The sequence below is a fragment of the Choloepus didactylus genome, chromosome 12, assembly GCF_015220235.1.
Source record: "Choloepus didactylus isolate mChoDid1 chromosome 12, mChoDid1.pri, whole genome shotgun sequence".
NCBI classification, from domain to species: domain Eukaryota; kingdom Metazoa; phylum Chordata; class Mammalia; order Pilosa; family Megalonychidae; genus Choloepus; species Choloepus didactylus.
In genome coordinates, this window is record NC_051318.1 from 42,991,784 (window position 1) to 43,015,122 (window position 23,339).

Here is a 23,339-nt window from a genome sequence, read left to right on the forward strand (position 1 = left end):
TTTTTCATATTTCTGTCTCATTTATCTATTATATGAACCCCACATGGTTTCTTCATGCCCAGGTCTCATCATTCCCACTTTGCAGATGACATAAAAGAGGCTCAATAACTCAGAAAATTTCTCCAGGTAATAAGTGGCAGAAGAACAACATTCCTAATTCATTCCACTTTGTACACAAAAGTCTGTTGACTATGTTATTTGATATACTATATATACTATACCCAACCTGCATATTGATTAAATAAACTGCAGCATAAATATAAACATCATGCCATTATGCAATTTTAGCATACAATTAAAATTTAAACATCATTATTTTAATTTAGTAAAAAAGTCTGTTGCTCTTCTTGAGATATGTTTGAAAAATTATCATCAATGAAAACTACTGCATAAAAGAGGCAGATGATTTTCATAAGAATATTTATTCCCCTCTACTCCAGAGAGCTTGGAATTCAGTTCTGAATACTCCCAGCTGACTTCGTTTGTGATCACTTTTCAGCCTAAATTCCTCCCCAACTGTTAGATGGCACTGTGCCTTCTAACAAAGTGCTATGCCAATTTTTCTAGGATACACATGCCAATCAAATGTGAGATTCAATAGTGAACATTGCAAATGCCATTTCTTCAGCAGGACATCCATTATTTCTGGCAGTAACATGCATTAATACCAAATACATCTTGAGTGCTAAAATTAAAATTATGAATTGTGGAAGAAAAAGCAGCATGGTAGATGAAGGTTCTTGAATCTTCCAAATGGACAGGTTGAATCATAGGAGGTCCACTGAAACCCATTAAGCATACAGGTATGCGACTGCTCAGGAGCATCTCTGGAATTTGAAAAGATTTATGAAAAGAGTAACAACCTGGTATTGTTAAGGGCAGCTGTGTCAGCCAAAAATGAGAGTTGAGCCCAATTACAAGAGTGATAGCAGGAAGTTGCTAGACAGGTCTCAGGGTCACTTTCAAAGACACTTGGGGGCATGGTATACAGGGACAATATGAACTACAACATACAAATTAATTAGCAGTGTATTATTTGAGCAGCCCTTTCCCACACAGAGGTAACTGCAGATCTGGAGTCCTGAATACGTATACCTTGGTTCCTAGGTCATATGTCTGTGACCCCAATAACTGTCACAGAGTGCGGGACACTGATTACGTGCTTCAACTTGGCGGGCCTGGGCTGGGGGACCGGATCCACCCCTGGGGAGGGTAGTGGGCACGGACGACAGCGCCCTCTACAGCCCCCCGGGCCTGGGAAAGTGAGGCCGGAGGCAGGCCCCATTTCCTCACCCAAAATACCAATGTTAGGGGACGCTTGCCGGAGGGAACCGCCTTTTCCCCACCCCCTTATCTTGCCCAGACACTCCCCGTTGCCGGTGCAACTCCCATTACCACCAGTGCGCATACATTGTTGCCAGACACCGTTACCGGAGCAACTCTCGCCCCTTTTCAATCAACCTCCGCGCTCTCTCAGAACCAATCCAAGCCTTTAACCCCTACAGCTACCCCGCCCTCTAAACCGCCCGATATAAGCTTGTACTCTCCCCTAATAAACTCTCTCTCTTGGTTTCTTCACCCTAAAAGAACCATGTCCCGCCTGTTCCTTTCTCGCCGCCCTCCATACTTTGCACGCCTCCCGCCGGGGACCTGGCCAAGTCCCCCGCCTCGCCCTCGCCTCCGGGAAAGAGCCCCCGCCGCCGGTACCCTCGGAGCAATCCTGAGAGCCTAGGATTTAGCAACCGGCCGCCACCCTCCCCCAGACGAGTCAACTGCGACCGCAACAGAGAAACCATGAATTTCACTTCCAGTAAAGAGTTTCATCTAGTCGAAAACCCTCATTTCACCAAGGAGGAAAGAAAGTTATTCAGACAACTAATTAGGATCAAAGTCAGAATTCAAGTCATGTTCTCTCCTATTCCTGGTCAGTGAGTTCTGGATTAAATTGAACTTCTCCCCTCTTTTACTTTTCCTCCATATTATATTATGTTTGTAGTAAGACACATATCCATATTGTATTAATATATGTTTGTAGTAAGACATATATCCATATTGTATTCATATATAATAACTCAATGAAATATTCCTAGCAATTATTGCATAGACTTTGTGCATAATTATATTAATTGCTGTGCCGGTTTGAATGTATTATGTCCCCCAGAAAAAGCCATATTCTTTGATGCAATCTTGTGGGGGAGACATAATAGTGGGGATTAAGTTGGAATGTTTGGATTCGGAGATACGCCCCACCCAACTGTAGATGATAACTGATGGGATATTTCCATGGAGGTGTGGTCCCGCCCATTCGGGGTGGGCCTTCATCAGTGGAGCCATATAAAACATGCTGACTCAAAGAGACTGAACAGAGTGCAGCTGGGAGTGATGTTTGAAGAGGAGCAAGCTTGCTAGAGAGGAACGTCCTGGGAGAAAGCCGTTTTGAAACCAGAACTTTGGAGCAGACTCCAGCCATGTGCCTTCCCAGCTAACAGAGGTTTTCCGGACGCCATTTGCCATCCTCCAGTGAAGGTACCTGATTACTGATGTGTTACCTTAGACACTTTATGGCCTTAAGACTGTAACTGTATAGCTAAATAAACCCCCTTTTTATAAAAGCCAGTCCATCTCTGGTGTTTTGCATTCTGCAGCATCAGTAAACTAGAACAGTTGCTTAGGACTGCCATAGCAAATTACCATAAATTAGTGGTCTAAAACAACTGAAATTTATTTTCTCACAATTCTGGATACTAGAAATCCATAATCAAGATGTCACCAGGGTCATGCTTTCTCTGAAAGCTTTAGAAGAGGATCCTTCTCTTCCTAGCTTCTAGCCATTGCTGGCAATTCTTGATGTTCCCTGGCTTGTGGTAGTATAACTTCAATACCTACCTCTGTCTTCACATTGCTGTATCCCCTTCATGTCTGTCGTGTCTGTGTCTGAATTTCTCTCTTCATATAAGGACAACAGTCATACTGGATTAGGGTCCACCTATGATCTCATCTTAATTTAACTAATTACAACTGCAATGGCCCTACTTCCAAATGAGGTTACATTCACATGTACCATCATTAGGACTTGAACATTTCTTTTTGGAGGACACAATTCAACCCAGAATACTAACAAAAAATTTCTGGTAATTGTTAATACATGTTTATTTTCTCAATAATTAAAGAGTGAATTTTCATATTTCATTAGAATTTATGTACCAGCTGATGCTAAATCCATGACTAGCAAAATAAAATGCCCTAAGGCAAAAAGGTACCAACAAGTAGAGTTTGTATCAATGGTAACCTGCATTCTCATGACCCATGCACATCTTTGTCTTAGCACTTGTGGTATATGGAATTATATACCCTAATATAGACATGTCCTTAATCTTAATCCTCATTCATGTGGTTATGAACCCAGTGTAAATAGGACCACTTTGAAGATGTAATTTTTGGGTGAGTGGTGACCCAAGTGAATAAGGGCAGATCTTAATCCATATTACTGGAGGCCTTACAAAGGGAAGAAACCAGAAGCCAGAAGTTGGAGAAGACCACATAAGAAGAAGCTGGAAATCAGTGGTAACCAGAAGAGGCAATACAAGGAGAGAGGGATGGGAGACAGAAATACAAGTCAAGGAACCCCAAGGATTGCAGCAAACCAGCACCAGAATACTACAGACCTCAAGCAGAAAGCATTGCCTTGCCAACATCTTGATTTTGGACTTTTAGCATTCCAAACTATGAGACAATAAACTCCTATTGTTAAATCAACCCATTGTATAGCTCCGGCAAACTAAGACAGAACAGTTTGCCTTCTATTCCCTTGCCTGCTTCTGCATTTGGAATGGGGGTGCTTCAAGGGCAGAGCAGTATCTTATTCATCATTGCACCCATTGCACCTGCTAAAGATTCAGCACTCAATACATGTCTTTTGCATGAAATAATGAATAAATGCATGCACTGTTACTTCTCATGAATTAGTAAAACAACCCTTGGCTAACCCTACTGATTGTCTTTTTCATGCCTGGTTTGTTTCCAGAGATTTCTCATAGGAACTAAAATATCTGAATTAGAACTTTTTTCAATCGTTCATTCATGACAACAGCCTTTTTTTACTCATGGGCATGAACTATTAAGGCATCTCAGAGGAAATTATTTTAATTACAGAAATCAGAACAGTTTAATTTTAAATGTGCAATGTGAGCACTTTACAAAAGAGATTAGTTGCTCTTCCTTTATTTCTTTCCTCTTTAATAATTCTTATAAATCATAGTAAAAATATTCCCAAGATTTCAGCATTCTGGCACATTTTTCTCTTCTGTTTAACTGCATTTAAGGAGATCTACAATGCTGACACACGAAGAGTATGAAACCACTGATACATTCACTTCTCCCTGCTAATGATTCACTGGACTAAATTGTGATCAGGTAGCCAATAAGCCTCTGGAGAGATGAGCTGAATTATAAGGCATCAAAGAAAACCTAGGGGAAAGGAATAGTTGTTCCAGTAACTAAGGACCATTATAGTTATCTATATCTACATATAGATATATGATTTATATAAATATTTTGGAATTGTGGAGTACAAATGAAGACAAATTATTCTTCAACTGATTTTGAGCTACTACTTCATCCAGATGATAGCTCGGGGAATGTGTGGCTTCTAAGCCTTTCCTCAGTCATTCATTTCCAGTTGTCTATAATATCTTTCCTTCTGGATGTCCTAACAAACCTACAAATGAGCTCAATTCTGTCAGGTAGCTAGATGCACTGAGTATTTAGTTTTACATATTTTTTCTGTGGGGGTGGGATTATAGAAGGACTTATCAAAGTTTACATCTTTTTCACAAGCCATCAGTGACTCAGGCCACTATTTACAAGAAATCAGATGTTATAAATAACACACATGGCTAGTGACCTTATCTCTACAATGGCAAGATTGAAAAAGAAGACAATTAAGATCAGTGGTAAAAATGATTTATTCGGTATCTACCATACCCAAATCATAATAGTGCTTACTCTGGGAAGTATTAACGATAGAAGGTATGGTCCTTACTTGGATATTAGTTCACAATGTGCAGGTTGAGGAAGCACAGTGTAGAGGAAGATATCATGAAAACTGAAGTAACATGAAGAACGCAGTATGAACATGGTGAAATCTTAGTAGAGAAGTTCTGAAAAATAGGCTGAGTAAAAAACTGTTTAGACTGGAGGGAGAGTCTCGGGGGTGCTTATTAGAAGTGGTGAGGAAGTGTTAGTAAGTTTTGAAGGAGAAAAGCAAGATGGTTTGGTTAAAAGAGGAAAGGCATGATCAGTAAGGAAAATGGCAAAGGAACTGTCACAAAAACTTTCATGTGAAGTAAGGCAATTAATTTTCTTGAATAAAATTGGGTATTCACAGAAGGAAATACCTGAACTTGTTGAACTGTAATCCAATAGCCCTGATCTTTGATAATGATTGTATAACTACATAGCAAAAAAAGGAAAAAAAAAAGTAATTGCTCATTTTGTGTATGGATCTACTACTTCCGGATGTTTTGTTCTGTTCCAATGATCTGTCTGTCTGTCTGTCTGACAATACTACACTGTCTCAGTTAACCTACCTCTATTGCAAGTCTTAAAATTGGGTAAAGTACAATACTAGTGGTCAATAAGGGGTGGTGGTGGGAAGGGGTATGGGATGTTTGAGGTTTTCTTTCTTCTTTTCATTTCTTTTTCTGAAGTGATGCAAATGTTTTAAAACTGATGATGTTGATGAATGCACAATTATGTGATGATACTGTGAGCCTATAATTATATATTTTGGACGGACTGTGTGGTGTGTGAATTTACCTCAATAAAACTACATTTAAAAAATTGGGCATTCAGTTGAGACTAATTACACAGGCTGGCAAACTGAGTGAGAGACTGAAGATTAGGCTGCCCATTTTAGGCTGCCAGTCTCTTGTGGACAGGAATCTGGCATTTTAAGTCTGTGTCTGGCAGAGGGATATATCACAGATTACAGGAGTATTTGAGCAATAAACTTCTGAGATTTATGAACAGAGAGTGACAGTGAAAATGATATTTGATGGAGATATTCTTAGGATACTGAAAAGAAAGGGCTGAGTCTAAATGATGACCACATTGCTTTGAGGAAAAGACAGGCTACACTTGGGGTGATCAGAATTTAGATTTCTGGAGAAACTGAGAAAATGGAAAGGGAAGAAGATAGTTGGGAGAAAACACAGAGAGAAAACTATGAAGCTATGTGATTGTGCTGCCTGATATTAATCAGTTTTCAATAAAGCAGTTATAGGGTGCTGAGGAAGTCAAAGACACATCTCCCAACCCTACCAACCTCCTTCCCTGTTTTCTATTGTGTGCAAATCTTTCAGTCCATTTCCATTCCACAACCTGGGGGAGATGTTAAGTCTAATGAAAAGGCCCCACTGGACATTAAACCTGGTAACTTGGAAAAAGCAGACCCAGATGCTTATCAAGACAAGAGCTCTCAGTGGCAGGGCCCTTTTCTCCTGGGGTTAGTAAATACTTAACACTCAAACAGCACAGTCTCTACTCTCTGGGGCAGTGGAACATGAAGAGACGCCATCTATCTACCCCAACCCAAGCAGTTGGGCCTCCCTGGGAGACCAAACTGGTGGGATAGCTTCCCCTCCTCTTTTGGACCCTTTGTGTTGTATAGTAAAGTGGTCATTTGCTGAAGTGTCTGTTATGCCTGAGCCTGTGTTCCCACAATGCACTGTGTAGGAAACTCCACATAGCGCTCATTGGGGACTCAAAAGAAATGCAAATGTAGATGCTGGAATGAAGACGAAGTAAGATTTTGAGGCTGCAGGTAGACAGTGGCTATCCTCTAAATTTCTCTTAGTGGAAAATACTGACATACTTGTAACTTCCTGAGTAGATTTTTGACTCAACAGTGGAAAGGAGAGGGAAAATGACAGTGTAGCTAAAATTATGGGATGGGACATTAAATTGTCTGCTCCCTTGAAGCTAAGTCAAAGTTGTGCTCAAAATATTGTTAACCTAATATCCTGGGCTCTCTTGGGGGAAATGATTTTAAATATCACTATAAATCAGTTTACATATTCTAAATTAATCTAATGAATAGAATTATAAAGTAAGTCTAAAGTCAGCTCTCTAGCACTACAGTAGCATGAGCCTGTTGGAAAGCTTGTCTCTCCATAACATGGGTGCCACCACATAGCAAGCTACTCTTGTCAGGTTGATTTGATCCTTTATAAGACAAAAGGGAACCCAATAACAAATAACAATTCAAGTAGTGATGGAAATATAAATTCTACAATACTCCCTTAAAAATTGTTAAGCATAATTAAATATGATACCTACCAGTGATTAGGTATTCCCTGACAGTGATAGACATTTTGGGTGAATGAATGTCAACTTTGTCAACCCACTTGTTTATCACTTATGCTCTGAAGTAGTAATTCACTAAAATTGTAATTTTCCATTTTTTTAAACTTTATGCTAAAATGTTATATGAAAAATCTAGAAGAATCAATGCTTCAGGGGCTTTTACTTGAAAAGTAAAAAACAAAACAGAAAACACAAGAAATATCCTCAAATCTATCCCAACACAAATTAGTCCTGTGGTTTTGAGTCATTTAATCCAGTGAGGGACCACATTTTTGAGTACTAGGACCCTTTTTTAAAGAGTCAGATATATCAGAGAGTCAGCCCCTGACCCATTATAGTAATTGGGCTTTTCTTTGTGTTTACAGATGATGTTGACACCCATAGATTCTTGACAATGACTGAATGAAACAGACTCATGCACCTCTCCAGGGCAGACTGAAAACCACAGACTGATCCATCCATAACAATTTACAACATTTCTGACGCCCATGACACTTAGAGACAGTGGTAGCTACATATATATTGCCTTTGAGTTACTCACAAGAAAAATTTTCTCAATAGTGTCTATGTTATTTATTTCAGAATTCCAGTCAGGGACAAAAGAGCATTATGCAAAGACAACACTTCTACATTTTCCTTATAACGGGAGGAAGTATATGAATAACCAACCATAAGAGTTTAGATTTTCTGGTGTGAGTCCCTAAAGCTTCTTTACCTTAGTAGGAGAAGAATGCATTAAAAGTATGTATCTATGCTCTCCAATCCAGTAGCCACTAGCCATGTGTGACTACTGAGCACATCGATTGTGGCTAGCTCAAACTCAGATATGCTACAAGTGCAAATTCCAAATTGAATATGAGGACATAGAACACACAAAAAAGCAAGATATCTCATTAGTAACTTTTATATTGATTACATGTTTAAATAATATTTTAGATACATTGAATTAAGTAAAATGTATTGTTAAAATTAGTTTCTTGTTTCTTTTACTTTAATGTGCTTTTAGAAAATTGAAAATTACACATCTGGCTCACATCATAGTCCTATGAAACAGCACTGCTATAGACCAAGGAGCTTTATCCCAAGTTGCAGCATTCAAATGCAAAAGCCTCAACTTTGTGTGATGCAGTATAATGTAGGCGTTACTACACAGGCACTGTCGTTCAGGTAAGTTCCCTATCTAATAAATGGGAAAAAAAATCATATGTTTGATGAAATGATAGGTTTGATGTAAAGATTAAAATATGACAATGTGTGAGAACTTAGCATAGTGGCTGGCAAGAACTCAATAACTGTTAACATTCATCACATAAGATGTAAAGCGAATTTGATAACGGTGATGACGTTCTGAGGACGTTAATTGGGAAAAAAAAACATTCTATGCCTGTGCTTGCTAATGTCCATTTCAGCCAAAGTATACTTTCAGCTGTGAATACTATAAGAATGTTCTTTAGGACATTAAAGGGAGTGATTCTTTCCTGGTCCTCTATAAGGAAAAGTAACCTTTTTTTAGTTATTGGTTTGCTTTTATTTGATAGTGGGATAATGTTTACTTCAGGGTGATGGCTGACAGAGGGCTTGCAAATTCAAATGCTAAGGAGTCAAGCTAATAACCATGAGTGAACTTCACTGAGCATTTTCTTTAAACGCAGATAGTTGGTGGATATTGAATACTTGGAATATTCTTTACTTCCAAAAGGAAATAAGTTCCCTACCGTTTTTTAGTGAAACATGGCCCCATTTGTCTATCTTTCACTTTTCCCGTTTTGGTAAAGACATAGATACTGAGAAACATTTCTCTATTTGAGAAAAAGAGCCAAGCAATGTGATAGATGGCAACCAATACTGACTTCAGGATCAGGGACACTGCAGTCTGCATCAAGCTGGAGCTCTAAAATAAGCAGTCATTACTTACCTCCAGCTGATTTTTGCTATGCAGACTCAGGGTTCTCATACCTTCCAAGGAATTTCAGAAATTCATGCTTTATGTCAATCCTCCCAGTTCTGAAACATTATCTGGCTATTTTAAAGAATTCATGCCAAATAAAATATGTCTGTGGGGCAGTTTCCATCAAGGTCCACCAATTTGCAACCTGTGACTTAGATCCAGATTTTTTGCCCCAAAGAAGATACTGTCCAGGGCTTTTTAATAAACAATTTTTCTCTTAGCCTCATTCTTACCTTCATTTTATGTCTCCACTCTTTTTCCCCTTTTAGAAGAAACAGCTTCTAATTCATGAAATTGCCTGGAGTATATATAAATCAATCAATACATTTCAGTAATTAAATACATGATATGGGTGTCATGGAACTATGAACCCTGGGATTCAGAATGCAACATGACTCTCGCTAAATACATGTGCTTACACACACGTGCACACACATATACATACAGACACACCCGAGATACTGGATTAACTGCACATATACACACACACACACATAAACTTAAGACAGTTTTCTTCTCTTAGTAAGAATATCCAGGGTGTGACTATTTGTGAAAGAGCCCTAGATATATTTGCAGCAGACAAATTAATTCTCTAAAAATTAAGAGTAATTTTTTAAAGAAATACTATTGATGTGAGAAATGCTTATAATGTCAAAAGTGCAGAAAGTGGAATCCAGTGTTAAACCTCTTGCCTGATTTACTATAAAATGTATTAAAGGCACAAAAAGAAACACAAACATACTTTTAACATTGGTTATCTCTGGGTAGGGGAAAATTAGTAGTATTTTATCTTCTTCTTAGTACTCTTCTGCATTTTCCAAATTTTCCCTGATGAGCACTTACTGATTGTATATTTAGAAAAAAACAAAAGATAAGAAAATACATAAAATTATTTTATTATCTTCCAACAAGAAATAACTATCCAGGTGATTTAAGCTGGATTGAATTTTCCTGGAAATTTAATTTCCTGGGGAAAATACTGTCCATTTGGCTTGGGTGGTTCATAAGATAATTCCATTTCTCCAATCTCCTCTGTTCCACAGTTGCAATACAAGCAACAAACCCATAAGTTGATCAAGAGAGAGACCTTAAATAGCTGGGAGTCCAAGGGTGTACAATTTATTAAACATTTGGTATATTAAACTGTTGCTGGAAAAAAAAAGCTATCATTTCAACACTTAAAAAAAAAAAAAACTGCACAAATATAAAGGACTTTCAATCTGTATTCTATCTGCCATCCTAGTCAAAATGTCAGGGTACTTTTTTCTCCATTCCAAAATAGATATTTCTGATATTTTATGGAAACAATGTCATAAATATTTTATATAGTTATCTTCTGTCTACAAATGCAGCAGGATATCTTAAGGCTCATCTTTTCAATAAAATGATTTATTGCAAGCACAGTTGAATTCTCCTTGGCCCAACTTCTATTTTGAGCAACAAAAACCTAAGAAGGAAGGAATGAGGAATTATGCAGAGTACTTGACTCTGCTATTTTTCAGTCTATTCAATCTTATACTTCATACTAAATGCTGTCTGTTTTCATTGAAAAAAAGAGACATAAAGTAATTTTTTTGATGAATGCTTTATGTCTAGGGATTTTTAGTAAGAGAATGTGACTTTAAAAAGCCAAAAGCAAATTAGAGAAGTTTAAGCACCCAGTGAACACAGAAAAGGTTGCTTTCCTTAATCTTAAGGCACTATGAACTGAAGAGAATAAAATTTCCATATAAAATTCATGGCTATCTGCTGGGTATTAAATATGACAGCAGTGTTTTTGACATGCAGCTCATTCCTGCAAGGACAAAAATGAATTCAAAAATTCTGTTTATGTGAGCCATTTAAGTGTCAACTGATGTTAACTTGGAATATCTACTGATTTAGGCTATAGTTTTACTTCCATCTGAATGTCAAAGTCACCATTATCCTAATACTAGCACTCTGAACTGTCTCTTGACTATCTGATTTAGACATAAGAAAATGTAAAGTTGCAACCCTGTTTGGGATTTTCTAAGCACCTAGGATTGATCCATTGTGTCTGCACTGAATACAGCTCATCAAGACTAAGGTATAATGCATCCACGCCAATGGGGAAGAACCCCTGCTTGTAATAAAAAAGATAGCAGTGGAGAAAATCTATGGTATGTAATAAATATACTACCTCCCCCCATTTTTTCTTAAAAACAAATATCTGTATGATCTAATACCTCATTAAAAATAAAAAAACCTAAAAAAAATCTAGTATGTCCTATACCCTACATAGGTGCTGCTGCACTATGTCAGCACTATTAATGCAATATATCTGTCAAGCTTTATTAAAATTCTTTTTGATGTGTATCTTGGCTCATAAACCTCTCCAATGCACTGATATTGCCTCAGGGAATGTCCTTATAACATTGAATCCCTGAAGATAAGACAATAAAGAAAAATCCTCAGAACTTTCAAGTTCAGTCTGTGATATCACACACCCTACAAATTCTCTTGTTAGTACTCTGAATATGCTTTTGCATGTGTAAAATTAGAGTATGACTATTGTGCAAACCTTATTTCATAGAACCTTCTGGTAGAAAGACAATAAATGCATTCAGAGATAAATAACCAAGGACATGGGCAGTGTTGATACTGGGATAAACTGGCAGGTTCGTTTTTCTTTGTGAAGCCATTTTAGAAGCAGCATTCTCTGAGTCATGACACTAGAGTTTTATCCTTGGGCCATTTTTATTTGTGTTGTACCTTAATTGGCACATTTCACCAGTGGATGTTCCCTATTAGTAACAAAGACATCTGCTTGTAGCATGTATTTTCCATGGCCTCAGAGGAACTCCTGCACTTGTCAGGCACAGGCAGACAGTAGAAATGCCAATCAAAATGGGTTTACTGAGATACACAGAATGTACCCAGGGGAAAAAGGGTGGACACTGAAGTCACAAAAAGAAGTAAGGGGAAACTGAATGCAGGCACAATATATATAGTAGTTAAAGCTTAAACATACCAACATAACCAATCAACATTGTATTATTTTCTTATTCTTCACGTTTTAGAATACTGCATCTCAAACTGTTTGAGGCTCAACTTATCTGGACAGGTTTTGCTTGATTGATTTTTCCCAATATGTCTTGACCCAATACATGGTGCTACAGAACATAACTAATATGCAATTCACATCATGTTCCCGTTTGCTAATGCTGCCATTACGCAAAATACCAATAATGGATTGGCTTTTATAAAAGGGGGTTTATCACAGACATAGGGGACTGGTGGTTTGATGGGTTGAGCCCTCTACCATAAGTTTTACCCTTGGGAAGACGGTTGCTGCGAAGGAGAGGCTAGGCCTCCTGTAATTGTGCCTAAGAGCCTCCTCCCGAATGCCTCTTTGTTGCTCAGATGTGGCCCTGTCTCTCTCTGGCTAAGCCAACTTGAAAGGTGAAATCACTGCCCTCCCCCCTACGTGGGATCAGACACCCAGGGGAGTGAATCTCCCTGGCAACGTGGAATATGACTCCCGGGGAGGAATGTAGACCCGGCATCGTGGGACGGAGAACATCTTCTTGACCAAAAAGGGGATGTGAAAAGAAATGAAATAAGCTTCAGTGGCAGAGAGATTCCAAAAGGAGCCGAGAGGTCACTCTGGTGGGCACTCTTATGCACACTTTAGACAACCCTTTCTAGGTTCCAAAGAATTGGGGTAGCTGGTGGTGGATACCTGAAACTATCAAACTACAACCCAGAACCCATGAATCTCGAAGACAGTTGTATAAAAATGTAGCTTATGAGGGGTGACAATGGGATTGGGAAAGCCATAAGGACCACACTCCACTTTGTCTAGTTTATGGATGGATGAGTAGAAAAATAGGGGAAGGAAACAAACAGACAAAGGTACCCAGTGTTCTTTTTTACTTCAATTGCTCTTTTTCACTCTAATTATTATTCTTGTTATTTTTGTGTGTGTGCTAATGAAGGTGTCAGGGATTGATTTAGGTGATGAATGTACAACTATGTAGTGGTACTGTGAACAATCAAATGTACGATTTGTTTTGTATGACTGCGTGGTATGTGAATATATCTCAATAAAATGAAGATTAAAAAAAAGGGGGTTTATTTGGTTACAAATTTAGTCTGAAGGCCATGAAAATGTCCAAATTAAGGCATCAACAAAAGCATACTTCACCAAAGGAAGGCCAATGGTGTCTGGAAAACCTCTGTTAGCTAGAAGGCACGTGGCTGGTGTTTGCTGATCCCAGGTTGTGTGACAGGTCCTCTCAGCTCCTGTGCATTCTTCAAATTGTTGCCCTTGGGGTGCTTTGTTTTCACTTAGCTTCTCTGGAGCAAAGTGTCAGCAAAAGACTGCTTTTGATGGCTATCTCCAAAATGTCTCTCTTGGCTATAGCTGCTCTGAGGTCCTTCTGTTTGTGGGCTTTTATAGGACTCCAGTAAACTAATCAAGATCCACGTTGAATGGCTGGAGCCACACCTCCATGGAAATAATCTAATCAAAGGTATTACCCACAGTTGGGTGGGTCACATCTCCATGGAAACAGCCTAATCTAAAGATTCCAACCTAATCAACACTAATAAGTCTGCCCCCACAAGATTGCATTGAAGAACATGGCATTTTGAGGACATAATAATCCAAACCAGCACACACCACAAGAGAAAAACCACGCAAATTCAACAGCTCCTAAGGAGGAATCCACTGATGGCACAATAGATGCTGGAGCAGTGTGGAGTTGCTATAAAAGGTTTTGTGTCTTTTTTTTTGTTTTTAATTCAATTATTTTTTTCTTGAATTGTTGCAGAATGGTAACAGAGTTCAAGGGTGGGGCACTACTCCGTGGACCATAATTTGCATGGCATGTTCTAGAATATGTAAGGGCAGAAGAGTTAGCTCCTCAACCAATTAAAACCACTTGATTCAAATTGCTCTTGCTAAAGTTGGCGACATCCTATTGGGCACTTCCAAAAGTCTATTTTTATTTCACTTAACAATCTGCAAATTTTGATGCTGTTGTTCACCCTATTTCTTGAAATATTCTTTCTCTTTACTTTCAGAACAATATGCTTTTCTGGTTTCCTCTTTAATCTCCTCTTTCTGCATCCTTGTTAAATATTTACATTACTTGCTGCTTCTTTCATCTGATACTGTTTTCTTCTTTCTCTAGCTAAATGTTGTCATCCTTTGCCAACAAATACTTATATGCTGGTGATTCTCAAATCAGTCAGCAGGCAGGCAAAAATTACTAAATGGGAACAAACTATGTGTCAGTAACTGTGTTTGAAAGTGGGAATACAACCTGGACAATAAGACAGGATATCTTCTGTGCTGCAGATCTTTGTCTGTCTTTCTAGATGCACTCTCCACTCTGCTTCCTGCTGTAACTCAGAGTTTTAGCACATATATTTTTATTCATAAATAATATATTGCTTAGTTTTGCAGTTTTGAACTTTATATAAATGGTATGCATTCTTTGGTTAATTGTTTTTTTACTATAAAATTTAGATTTCTGTGATTCATTTACAAGAGTGGCTGTTGTTCACTTGCTTTCACTGTTTTATAAGATTTCATGGTGTTGAAGAGCTCACCATTGGGACATTTGGGATAACATTCTTCTACATTTCTACTGGTACACATATGCATCCATTTCTCCAGGGGTGGAACTGCAGAATTTTAGGAAACGTACATTTTCAACAATACAGAGATTTCCAAATGGTTATCAAAGTGAACACATCAATTTATATGACCACCAGCAAAGCATCAGAGTTCCTGATACAGCACATCTTACCAAACACTTGGCACTCTCAAAAATAGTCATTTACACAGAAAATTAATCCTTGCCAACTGGCCACAGATATTCACCCTAGAATCACAAAAGTGAGAACTTTAGTTATAGTTATTTAAAACTAACTTGCTTCATCCAAAAGCGAGAAAAAGAAAATGTATCTATAAAATGTAAAACATAATTCTTTAAAAAAGAATTATGTTGATCCTTACAAGGTAGTGTTCCATTTCTTCTAGTTAAGGAAATCCCTTATAGTGCTTTGTCAAAACATTTGTGTCAAACTGCTGTGTTTTGCTAAAGAGATAGTTTCCAGTCAAAACAACTAATTAGAAGCTACTAATGATACCTTCCAAGATTTAAGAAATCACTGTAAGTGAAGAGAGAAACTGAATGAAAAAACTCTTCCAAATCAGGATGCAGGAGAAAAGCTAGGTTGCTGGTCTCCATTTTGGAATTTTGCTTATAATTCTTTAACTGTTTGCCATCCTTTTGTCAGCTCTAAATCACTCAATTAATAGACCACAATGAACTTTTAGATTTATGAACGGGGATTAAACCCAAAACATAATTCTTGTTTCTTCTCTTAATATATTTCGTCTTAGTAATTTTTCTTATTCTAAAAAATAGTTTGGGTGCTGGAAATCATCTTAGTACAAATAGAGGCATTTCTGGTTTAGTCAGCTAAAGACCATCTGGTAATGATTAGGTGAAAAAATTTATTGGCCAAATACTGAAATCCCTGGGTCATAAATTATTTGAGAACAATTTGCTCAACTCCTTCTTCCCTTCTTCTTCTTTTTCTTTTTTGTGAACACAATGAGCATAAATAGATGTGCTTTATTATTATATTTTAACTGTTTTCTTATTTTTCATTATAAAATTTGTATTGTGGTCACATATAAAATGCAAAATTTCCCATTTTAACAACTATTAGGTGTACAATTCAGGAATATTAATTATATTCACAATATTGTGCTACATTTACCAAAATCCATTACCCAAACTTTTTCATCATCTCAATGAAACCCTGTACCCATCAAGCAATATCTTCCCATTCCCAATACCCAACCCCATCCCTGTTAGTCTGTAATCTACTCTCTGTCTCCATGTATTTGCTTATTTTAGGTATTTCATATAAACTGGCTCACACAATATTTGTCCTTCTGTTATTCAACAGATATCTTCAAGGTTTATCCAAACTGTAGCATGGACCAGAACTTTACTCCTTTTTACTGCTGAATAATATTTGATTGCAGGTATATAACCACATTTTGTTTATCCATCCATCTGTTGATGGCTACTTTCAGCTTCTTTTAAACCAAGGCATATATATATATATATATATATATGTTGATGCCCAGATGCCAGCACAGGGTTGATGATTTGAGTTGTTTAGGGCTAACAAAGCCCAGGTCTGACAAGTCAAAAACCACATAGAACAATGAACTTTCCATAGTTTCATGCCCATGAACTATATCCCAAACCCACAACTACCTTGCAAAGGAACGCTAGTCACCAGAGAGAGTTCATGGTGAAACAGAACAGATCCCTTACGACTTATATCAAAGCAGTTTAAGCTCACACTATATTGATGTCAACATCCATGATGTCAACCTTGACAAAGAAGAGTAGCATGATAACTTTTGGTGGACAGAAACCTCAGAATGAAGCAGTGAGGGAATGAGGAAAGGGACGTACCAACATCTCTATGCAGTGTTAATGTTACTCCTGAGAAACAAAAAAGGGGCACTGCTCCCTGCTCCCTTTCAGATACTATGCCAGAAAATATTCTCTTTTCTCACTGAAACCTCCCAAGATCACAATATATGCATCTAAATATTATACACATGTAGGCAGAATTACATATAAACAAATAGGACAAATCAGTCTTAAGTCACATTTTTCAATCCACTTTGATTTTCTTACCTAATGATTCTCAAAAACTGATTAGACATTTCATTCTTCACCAAAAACAAAGCCCCTGTGACTAAACTTCTTTTTACTGTATTTTTAACAATGAAATCTACCTGCTCAAGAAAATATGGAACACAAATTTGGTTTCTAGGTTTATTTATATTTTAAAGACTTTCCTCAGGTGATCAAATATCCTCTTGCTATTCCACCTGACCAATTCCTTGTTAATGCACTTTTGGGGGCTCTAATTCCTTTAGTATCCAGAAAATTGTGATCTTCAATAGAAAAGCATCAATTTTTATGTCAAAGTTGTATGCACTTTATATTATTAAATCCCCAGTAATTGTTCCCTTGAGAGCCTTCTTGAATATATTCCTTCCATATATTCAAATAAAATACTTAGTAATGATAATTTAAAAATTGATTCCTAAAAATTCTACAAATAGTACCCTAGAGAAACAATTTTTCTGAGTATACATGGTCTTTATGCCAAGATGTAAATATTTAGGAGATCAAAGTAGCAAAGTAAGAAGCATATCAACATAGTACCAAAAGATATGAAAAATACTTTGTGCTCTTTGGCACAGTCCTGCAATATAAAAGTAGTGTTTGGCAATAATCATTGTACAAATATGGCCTTCTTTGGGTGACACTGTACCAGATTTCTTTGATGTTTTGTTTTTGCTTTACCTCTTAAAGGAATTGTCTTTCAGTTTATTGGGTGGACTGACCTCATAAATGGGCAGGCTCATCTCATTAAGAGTGGATAAGAGAAAAGGAAGAAGTTAAACAAAGGCAAATCTCTCTCCATAGGACATATTCAGTGTTAAGAGAGCAATGGAGATAGATCACTTGCATTTAAAGTTTTAAAGATATCCTCAAGGAAAGGTACAAAAGCATATTAGTGATCCATCTTTCTCAGGAGCTCAATGCAATGCACAGCATTGGATTACAAAGACATTGGACAACAAAAGAATGCTTGGCCAGAATCCATAATTTGTATTTATTAGTCCTCCCTAATCTAGTTCTACAGGTATCAACAGAAGTCTCTTCCTTCACTATTAAGGAATTTGGCCTCTTGGCAACTGTGATAAAGAAGGAAGGCCAGGTGCTGTTCTGAGCAACAAGTTGTCTCCTCTTGCAGGCCTGATGAAGACCAGCACATTGTGACTTCCTGGAGGATTACAGCCTATAAATGGGCTGTTTCCTGAGTATTTATCATCCTTAAAACTCTGATCAGAAATGACAAGTTATTACAGTTCCAAGACATCTATTTTTGCACCATTCCTAATAACAGCTTCTCTGCTACATTGCTGATAAATATTGACATGTTCCAAAAACCACATAGAATGGCTTGGAATCTTGTCTTCTCAAACACCAACCAAGAAAAAAGACAAAACTAAACTCAGAATTAAGCTTTGACATTTAGCTGATATATCTAAAAGCAAGGACCACTATAAATAAGAATTCTTACCTTCATTTTTTTTTAGTAGTTGTTTTAAAACAGAGTAAAAACAGAAGACCATTTAAAAGCAGACTTTTAATTACCTTGGAAACTCGGTTTGCAACTTCTCTTCCCACAGTCAGCCCCTGGACAAACGTCCGGGCAGCAATGAAAGCGCGGGTGACCTGGATCTTCAGTTTCCGGGGCACATCTCCAAATGGCTTCAGCTGGTCTGTGTATTTGCTCACACATTCCAGGTAGTCCTCACTGAAGTGATACTGAGGGTTTATCAGCTGGAACATCCGTTCCAGGAGCCGAGCCCAGAAGTCATTGAGCATCTCCTCCAGATTCACATTGCCTCCAGTGTAGTACCGTTTTAGCTCTGTGAAGAGGTCCTGGAATACTTCTGAATTCTGCATGTACAGCATTCCATATGTCCGCACAAACATATCATTTAGTGACTTTTCTGCATTTTCCAGGAGCTCCCGGAAAAATTCTGCCAGTAAAACAAGAAAGCTTGGTAAATTAATGAAATCTAGAAAACCAAGATATCTACTTACCTTAAAAACAATTGCTTTTAATAGGCATCTTCATATAAAAAATTATCCTGTGATCAAGGAATCAACAAACGAATGAAACAATATTTTAAATGAGATTTCTACCTGTGTCTATGATCTTCTATGAGTCAAAGGAAACAGAAAATCATGTGATTTTCATTTGGAAGAGCATCCATTAACAGTAGGAGTTCATCATTTAAATACTCCTTTAAAATAGTACAATTCTTTTTTCAATTATTATTAAGTTTTAGAAAATTCTATGGCTTGATATAAACTCAAATCCAAATATGTTACAAATATAATGTGCAAAGTATTGTCACTACCATAATAACACATGCATACTGATAAATGAATTTGCTCCAGCTATTTATAAACTTGTTCTAAGATTAAATTCAATTAAATTGCTTTTATTTGGAATATTTTGCCTATGGGGTATTCAAATGTATGTAACATTTTGGACTTGTTGGATTTTCTATATAGGAATCAATTATCAGTGTTCATAGACTCATAACTCAATTAAATTCTCTCAATACTAAAGGAATAATAAACATAATTCAGGCTGCCATAATGAATGAGAAAGCCAAATACCTGGGATTATCATGATAAATATATACTATCGTTATACAGAACTTGAATAAAATATAGCAATAGGGCTTTTTTTGTTTAGAGGTTCTAAATGAAAAAGCTTATACCAAGAAAGAAACTCTTCTATCCTGGAATAACACATAAGTGTTACTTATGGGACACACAAAAAGAGACAGAAATTAATGTCACTGGATCCTGTTAGCTTCATTATCTCTAACATTTGGCTCCCTAAACAGAGATTTGGTGTGTGTGGAGGTACCTATCCATTTGCACAAGTGAGCCTGAGTAGATCAACTTCAAGTTTTATCCCATTTGGAGAACATAAATTGGGATGGGGAGAGGCTAAGGAAAGATAATCCTTCTTAAATTATGGATCCAAGCTCCTAAATGATACAGTGATTCTGCTTTACCTCTTCATATTCCCCTTTTATTCCCTGAACCTCTGTCCCTTCTCAACAAATGCAGGAACAAATCAAGTCCCAGATGCCTCAAGGAATCCAAGAAGAAATAAAAGGAAGACTCTTCTCCCTTTGGGAGGAAGGGACTTCTCTCCCAAGACACGGAAGGGAAAAAGCAATGAATTTTGCTTTATGGGTTCCATGGAAACTGTACTTAATATCTACTCTATCAGAAGTTAGCTAAAGAAGCACTTGATTTAGTTATTTCAATTCTGAATATTACAGAATTGAACCATTGTCTTGATAATTAAACAGTGTTTAAAATAATGATTAGTTCACATTTTTTTTTCCAATAAAATCAAAGCACCAAGGCTTAAAAAGGACTCTTGTTTTCTTGTTTACCTCTTCTTATAAAAGAATACATTTTCTCTCTAAATGTAGAGATTCTGTTGTTAGAATGGTGGCAAAAATTGAGAAATTATCTAAAAGTCTTGGCTTATAAAACCTATGTGATCTTGTTGAAGTCACCAATTATTTCTCATTTTTATTTTTTCTAAAAGTGAAAATCAGACTAAATATTATTAAAGCTCCCTGATCTTCAAGAATGCTATAAGGAAAATGAGTGTTGAAGCAGATAGGGCAAAGTTTCCAAAATTGTCAAAGGATCAATTTATCAAAATATTTAAGAATGCTATATATCAATGTTATTTATGTTTTTATGAAATCTGGAATGTTTCAGAACTTTTTCAGAAATACCAGTTACCAAGTTTGTCCTAAAATGGACACTGTATTAAATTATTAATATTAATGCCTAGGTATAAAATATCATAAGTAAAACCCTTGAATTTTGAAATCAAGGATGAAAATAGCTTGACCTTGTTGATATAGGAACAGGGTAATATATATTTTGAAAGAAGTTAGAAACGAATTAAAAAAATCATTGAATTGAAAAATAAGAATATAATGGGACTGGAAAGTGGATTCTAATCATGAGCTCAAAACAGCCTATTCATTCATCTTCTTTTTCAGGTCAATTATTTTGTTGGAGTCAGGAATTAAGGCTTAATTTATTGAATACAGAGTACTGCCTTCAGCAATGAATAGTCAGTAATCAATAATGTGGTCTGGACTTGCAAAGAGCTAAAAAAAAAAAATAATAAGGGAAACAAATCTTCAGGTCCTCGTTGCATTCCAAAGCTTGAAGTACGAGGTTTAAATCCTTGTCTCTTGGGCTGATTTCCCTTTTTTTTTCTTTTGTTGAAGGTAATGCTTCTTAGGCTTTTCCCTACAACAGGGAAACTGAAATATCGGGCTTATGCCCACTTTGAAGATGACTAGTTAAAAGCAAACATCCTGCTCACTGTGTCTTGTGGTTTGTTTACTTATGTCAGAATCAGTATTAGTAATTGAATATAGAAACAAAGTTACCATATTTCAAAAATTATAGCTCAAGAAATATTTAATTAGATTCCAAACTTAAGTGTTTTTATTAAGCGTGGGTCATTGTCTCAAGCAGTCAGAGTGAACAAAAATTTGCTATTAGTTTCAATGGTTCTCAAAAGTCAAACTATCATTCCTTGTTCAAAATCATTATATGGTTTAGTGATCTCATAGTCAAAGTTAATATTTGGTATTGAAAGACGACAATCTATCAACCAATTATGACAAATGTTGCTACCTTAAGGTACATTGATCATATATCATATGAAAGATGGGTATCCAAGGTACTGAGGCAAAACTAATGCCCTCCCAAAATAAGTATACTCATGTCATTCCACTGTACCCATAGACTAGTCTTCCACCTTTTGAAGGTTGACTTTTTGCACAAAGTGCTTTACACGTACCTAAAAACTGTTTCTCAACAAACCAAACAAGATGGAGATTTGGAAGACAGTTATTTGATCCATTTTGTTGATGAAGTATTATGTCCAAACAACAACCCAGAGAACAAACTTAAAGAGCAATAGAAGGGAAAGCAATCTCAATCTGACCTTTTGTTTAATAGGAGAGGACAAAACTTACATCGAATTAAGCCTTCAGTCAACAAAAGTCTCATCTTCAATAAACAGTCTGGCAGAATGAAATGCTATTTGATTTTTTTTTTCCTTCCCCAATCACAAAATACACATCAAAGGTGGTTGCTTAGGGCTCAGTTATGCTTCATAGGTGCAAGAAAGAAGTTTTCCAGCCAGCATTAGCCTCTGGGAAAACTTGATTCATCTAGAGGGGAGATCTGAATGTGAACATCTGTTTGCTGTTGGGCAGACTGCCTCAAGTGGGAGAACAATTTTGTAGATAAAAAACGCTACTATTTCAAAAACGAAAGGAAGGCCTGTGAGATGCTGCCTGATAGCTTGGAGAGACCTTTTAGGGGGAAAAATCAACTCTTAGGAGCCAAGAGCTCACTTCAAATGAAGCCTCCCAAATGAGTTGAAAGAAGTGTAAGGTGACACACAGGGCCAAAGGGAAGCTGAAGGAAGAGGGCGAAGGCAGACTAAGGCTCTCTAGGAATTTGGAGTCCACACGAAACTGCAAAAAGTTTCTCTCGCTTGAGTTGGAAATATCTTATTAAAACTACTATAGATAAACATATTCTGCAGTAGCTTGGGCATGGGAATTGGATTAAACACTATATAGCATTTATCTAGAAATCATAGTGCTTTTCTATTCTATTCTCATGCTCTCCGAAGTATTCCGCATTGAAAGCTCATGCAAACAAATGTTTCAGGATAGTGAAATGATTAAATCTATGTAATCCCAGAACCCAATAAGTGAAAAGCTTTGGATATTACATTTATGCATATTGATATTTGTACATGATTACAGATAACAGCTGACCTCCCAGAGGAAGCAGGTATACTAACTTTGCTTTCCTAAACACAGAAACACACACATACATGTAAATGTGTAAATGTGTGTGTGTATTTCTCTCTCCTAATCTTTCGTCTCCCACCTCCATCTCCCACATCCATCCCCCACCCCCACCACCAATAGCATGTCAAATCAGTTCAGTCAGCCCAGACCATGCACTTTGGCTGAGGAGTGACTCAGTGGAGGAGCTGGCATGGAGGATAAAATGGTTTGGAAAGCTGATATCATAACAGGGTATGTTCTAAAGACACCTGGTAAAGCTACCACCACTACCATCACTCCTTGCCAACCATGCCTTTTCCAAGGTCAAGTGAGTAGGAGTGCCCTTCTTGATTCTATATACATCAGCCAGCTTTAGGTACATCTTTTGTGATCATTTTTCCTTTCAAAACTCACCTTGTTTAAATAATAAACTGCATAACCAGAAGGAAAATGCTGAGTTAATGAGAAGCATTAATGGAAGAATATGTACAGTGTCAT

General features: G+C 37.1%; 1 protein-coding gene across 2 annotated transcripts in view; it reads right to left on the reverse strand.

Moving 5' to 3' along the window:
* Positions 1 to 23,339, reverse strand: part of GPC6 (glypican 6) — a 1,192,747-nt gene that overhangs the window by 565,170 nt on the left and 604,238 nt on the right. For both annotated transcript variants that reach the window (XM_037799716.1, XM_037799718.1), the window contains exon 3: positions 18,553 to 18,944. In XM_037799716.1, coding sequence (XP_037655644.1) covers positions 18,553 to 18,944 — 392 coding nt within the window. The remainder of the gene's footprint in view (positions 1 to 18,552; positions 18,945 to 23,339) is intronic.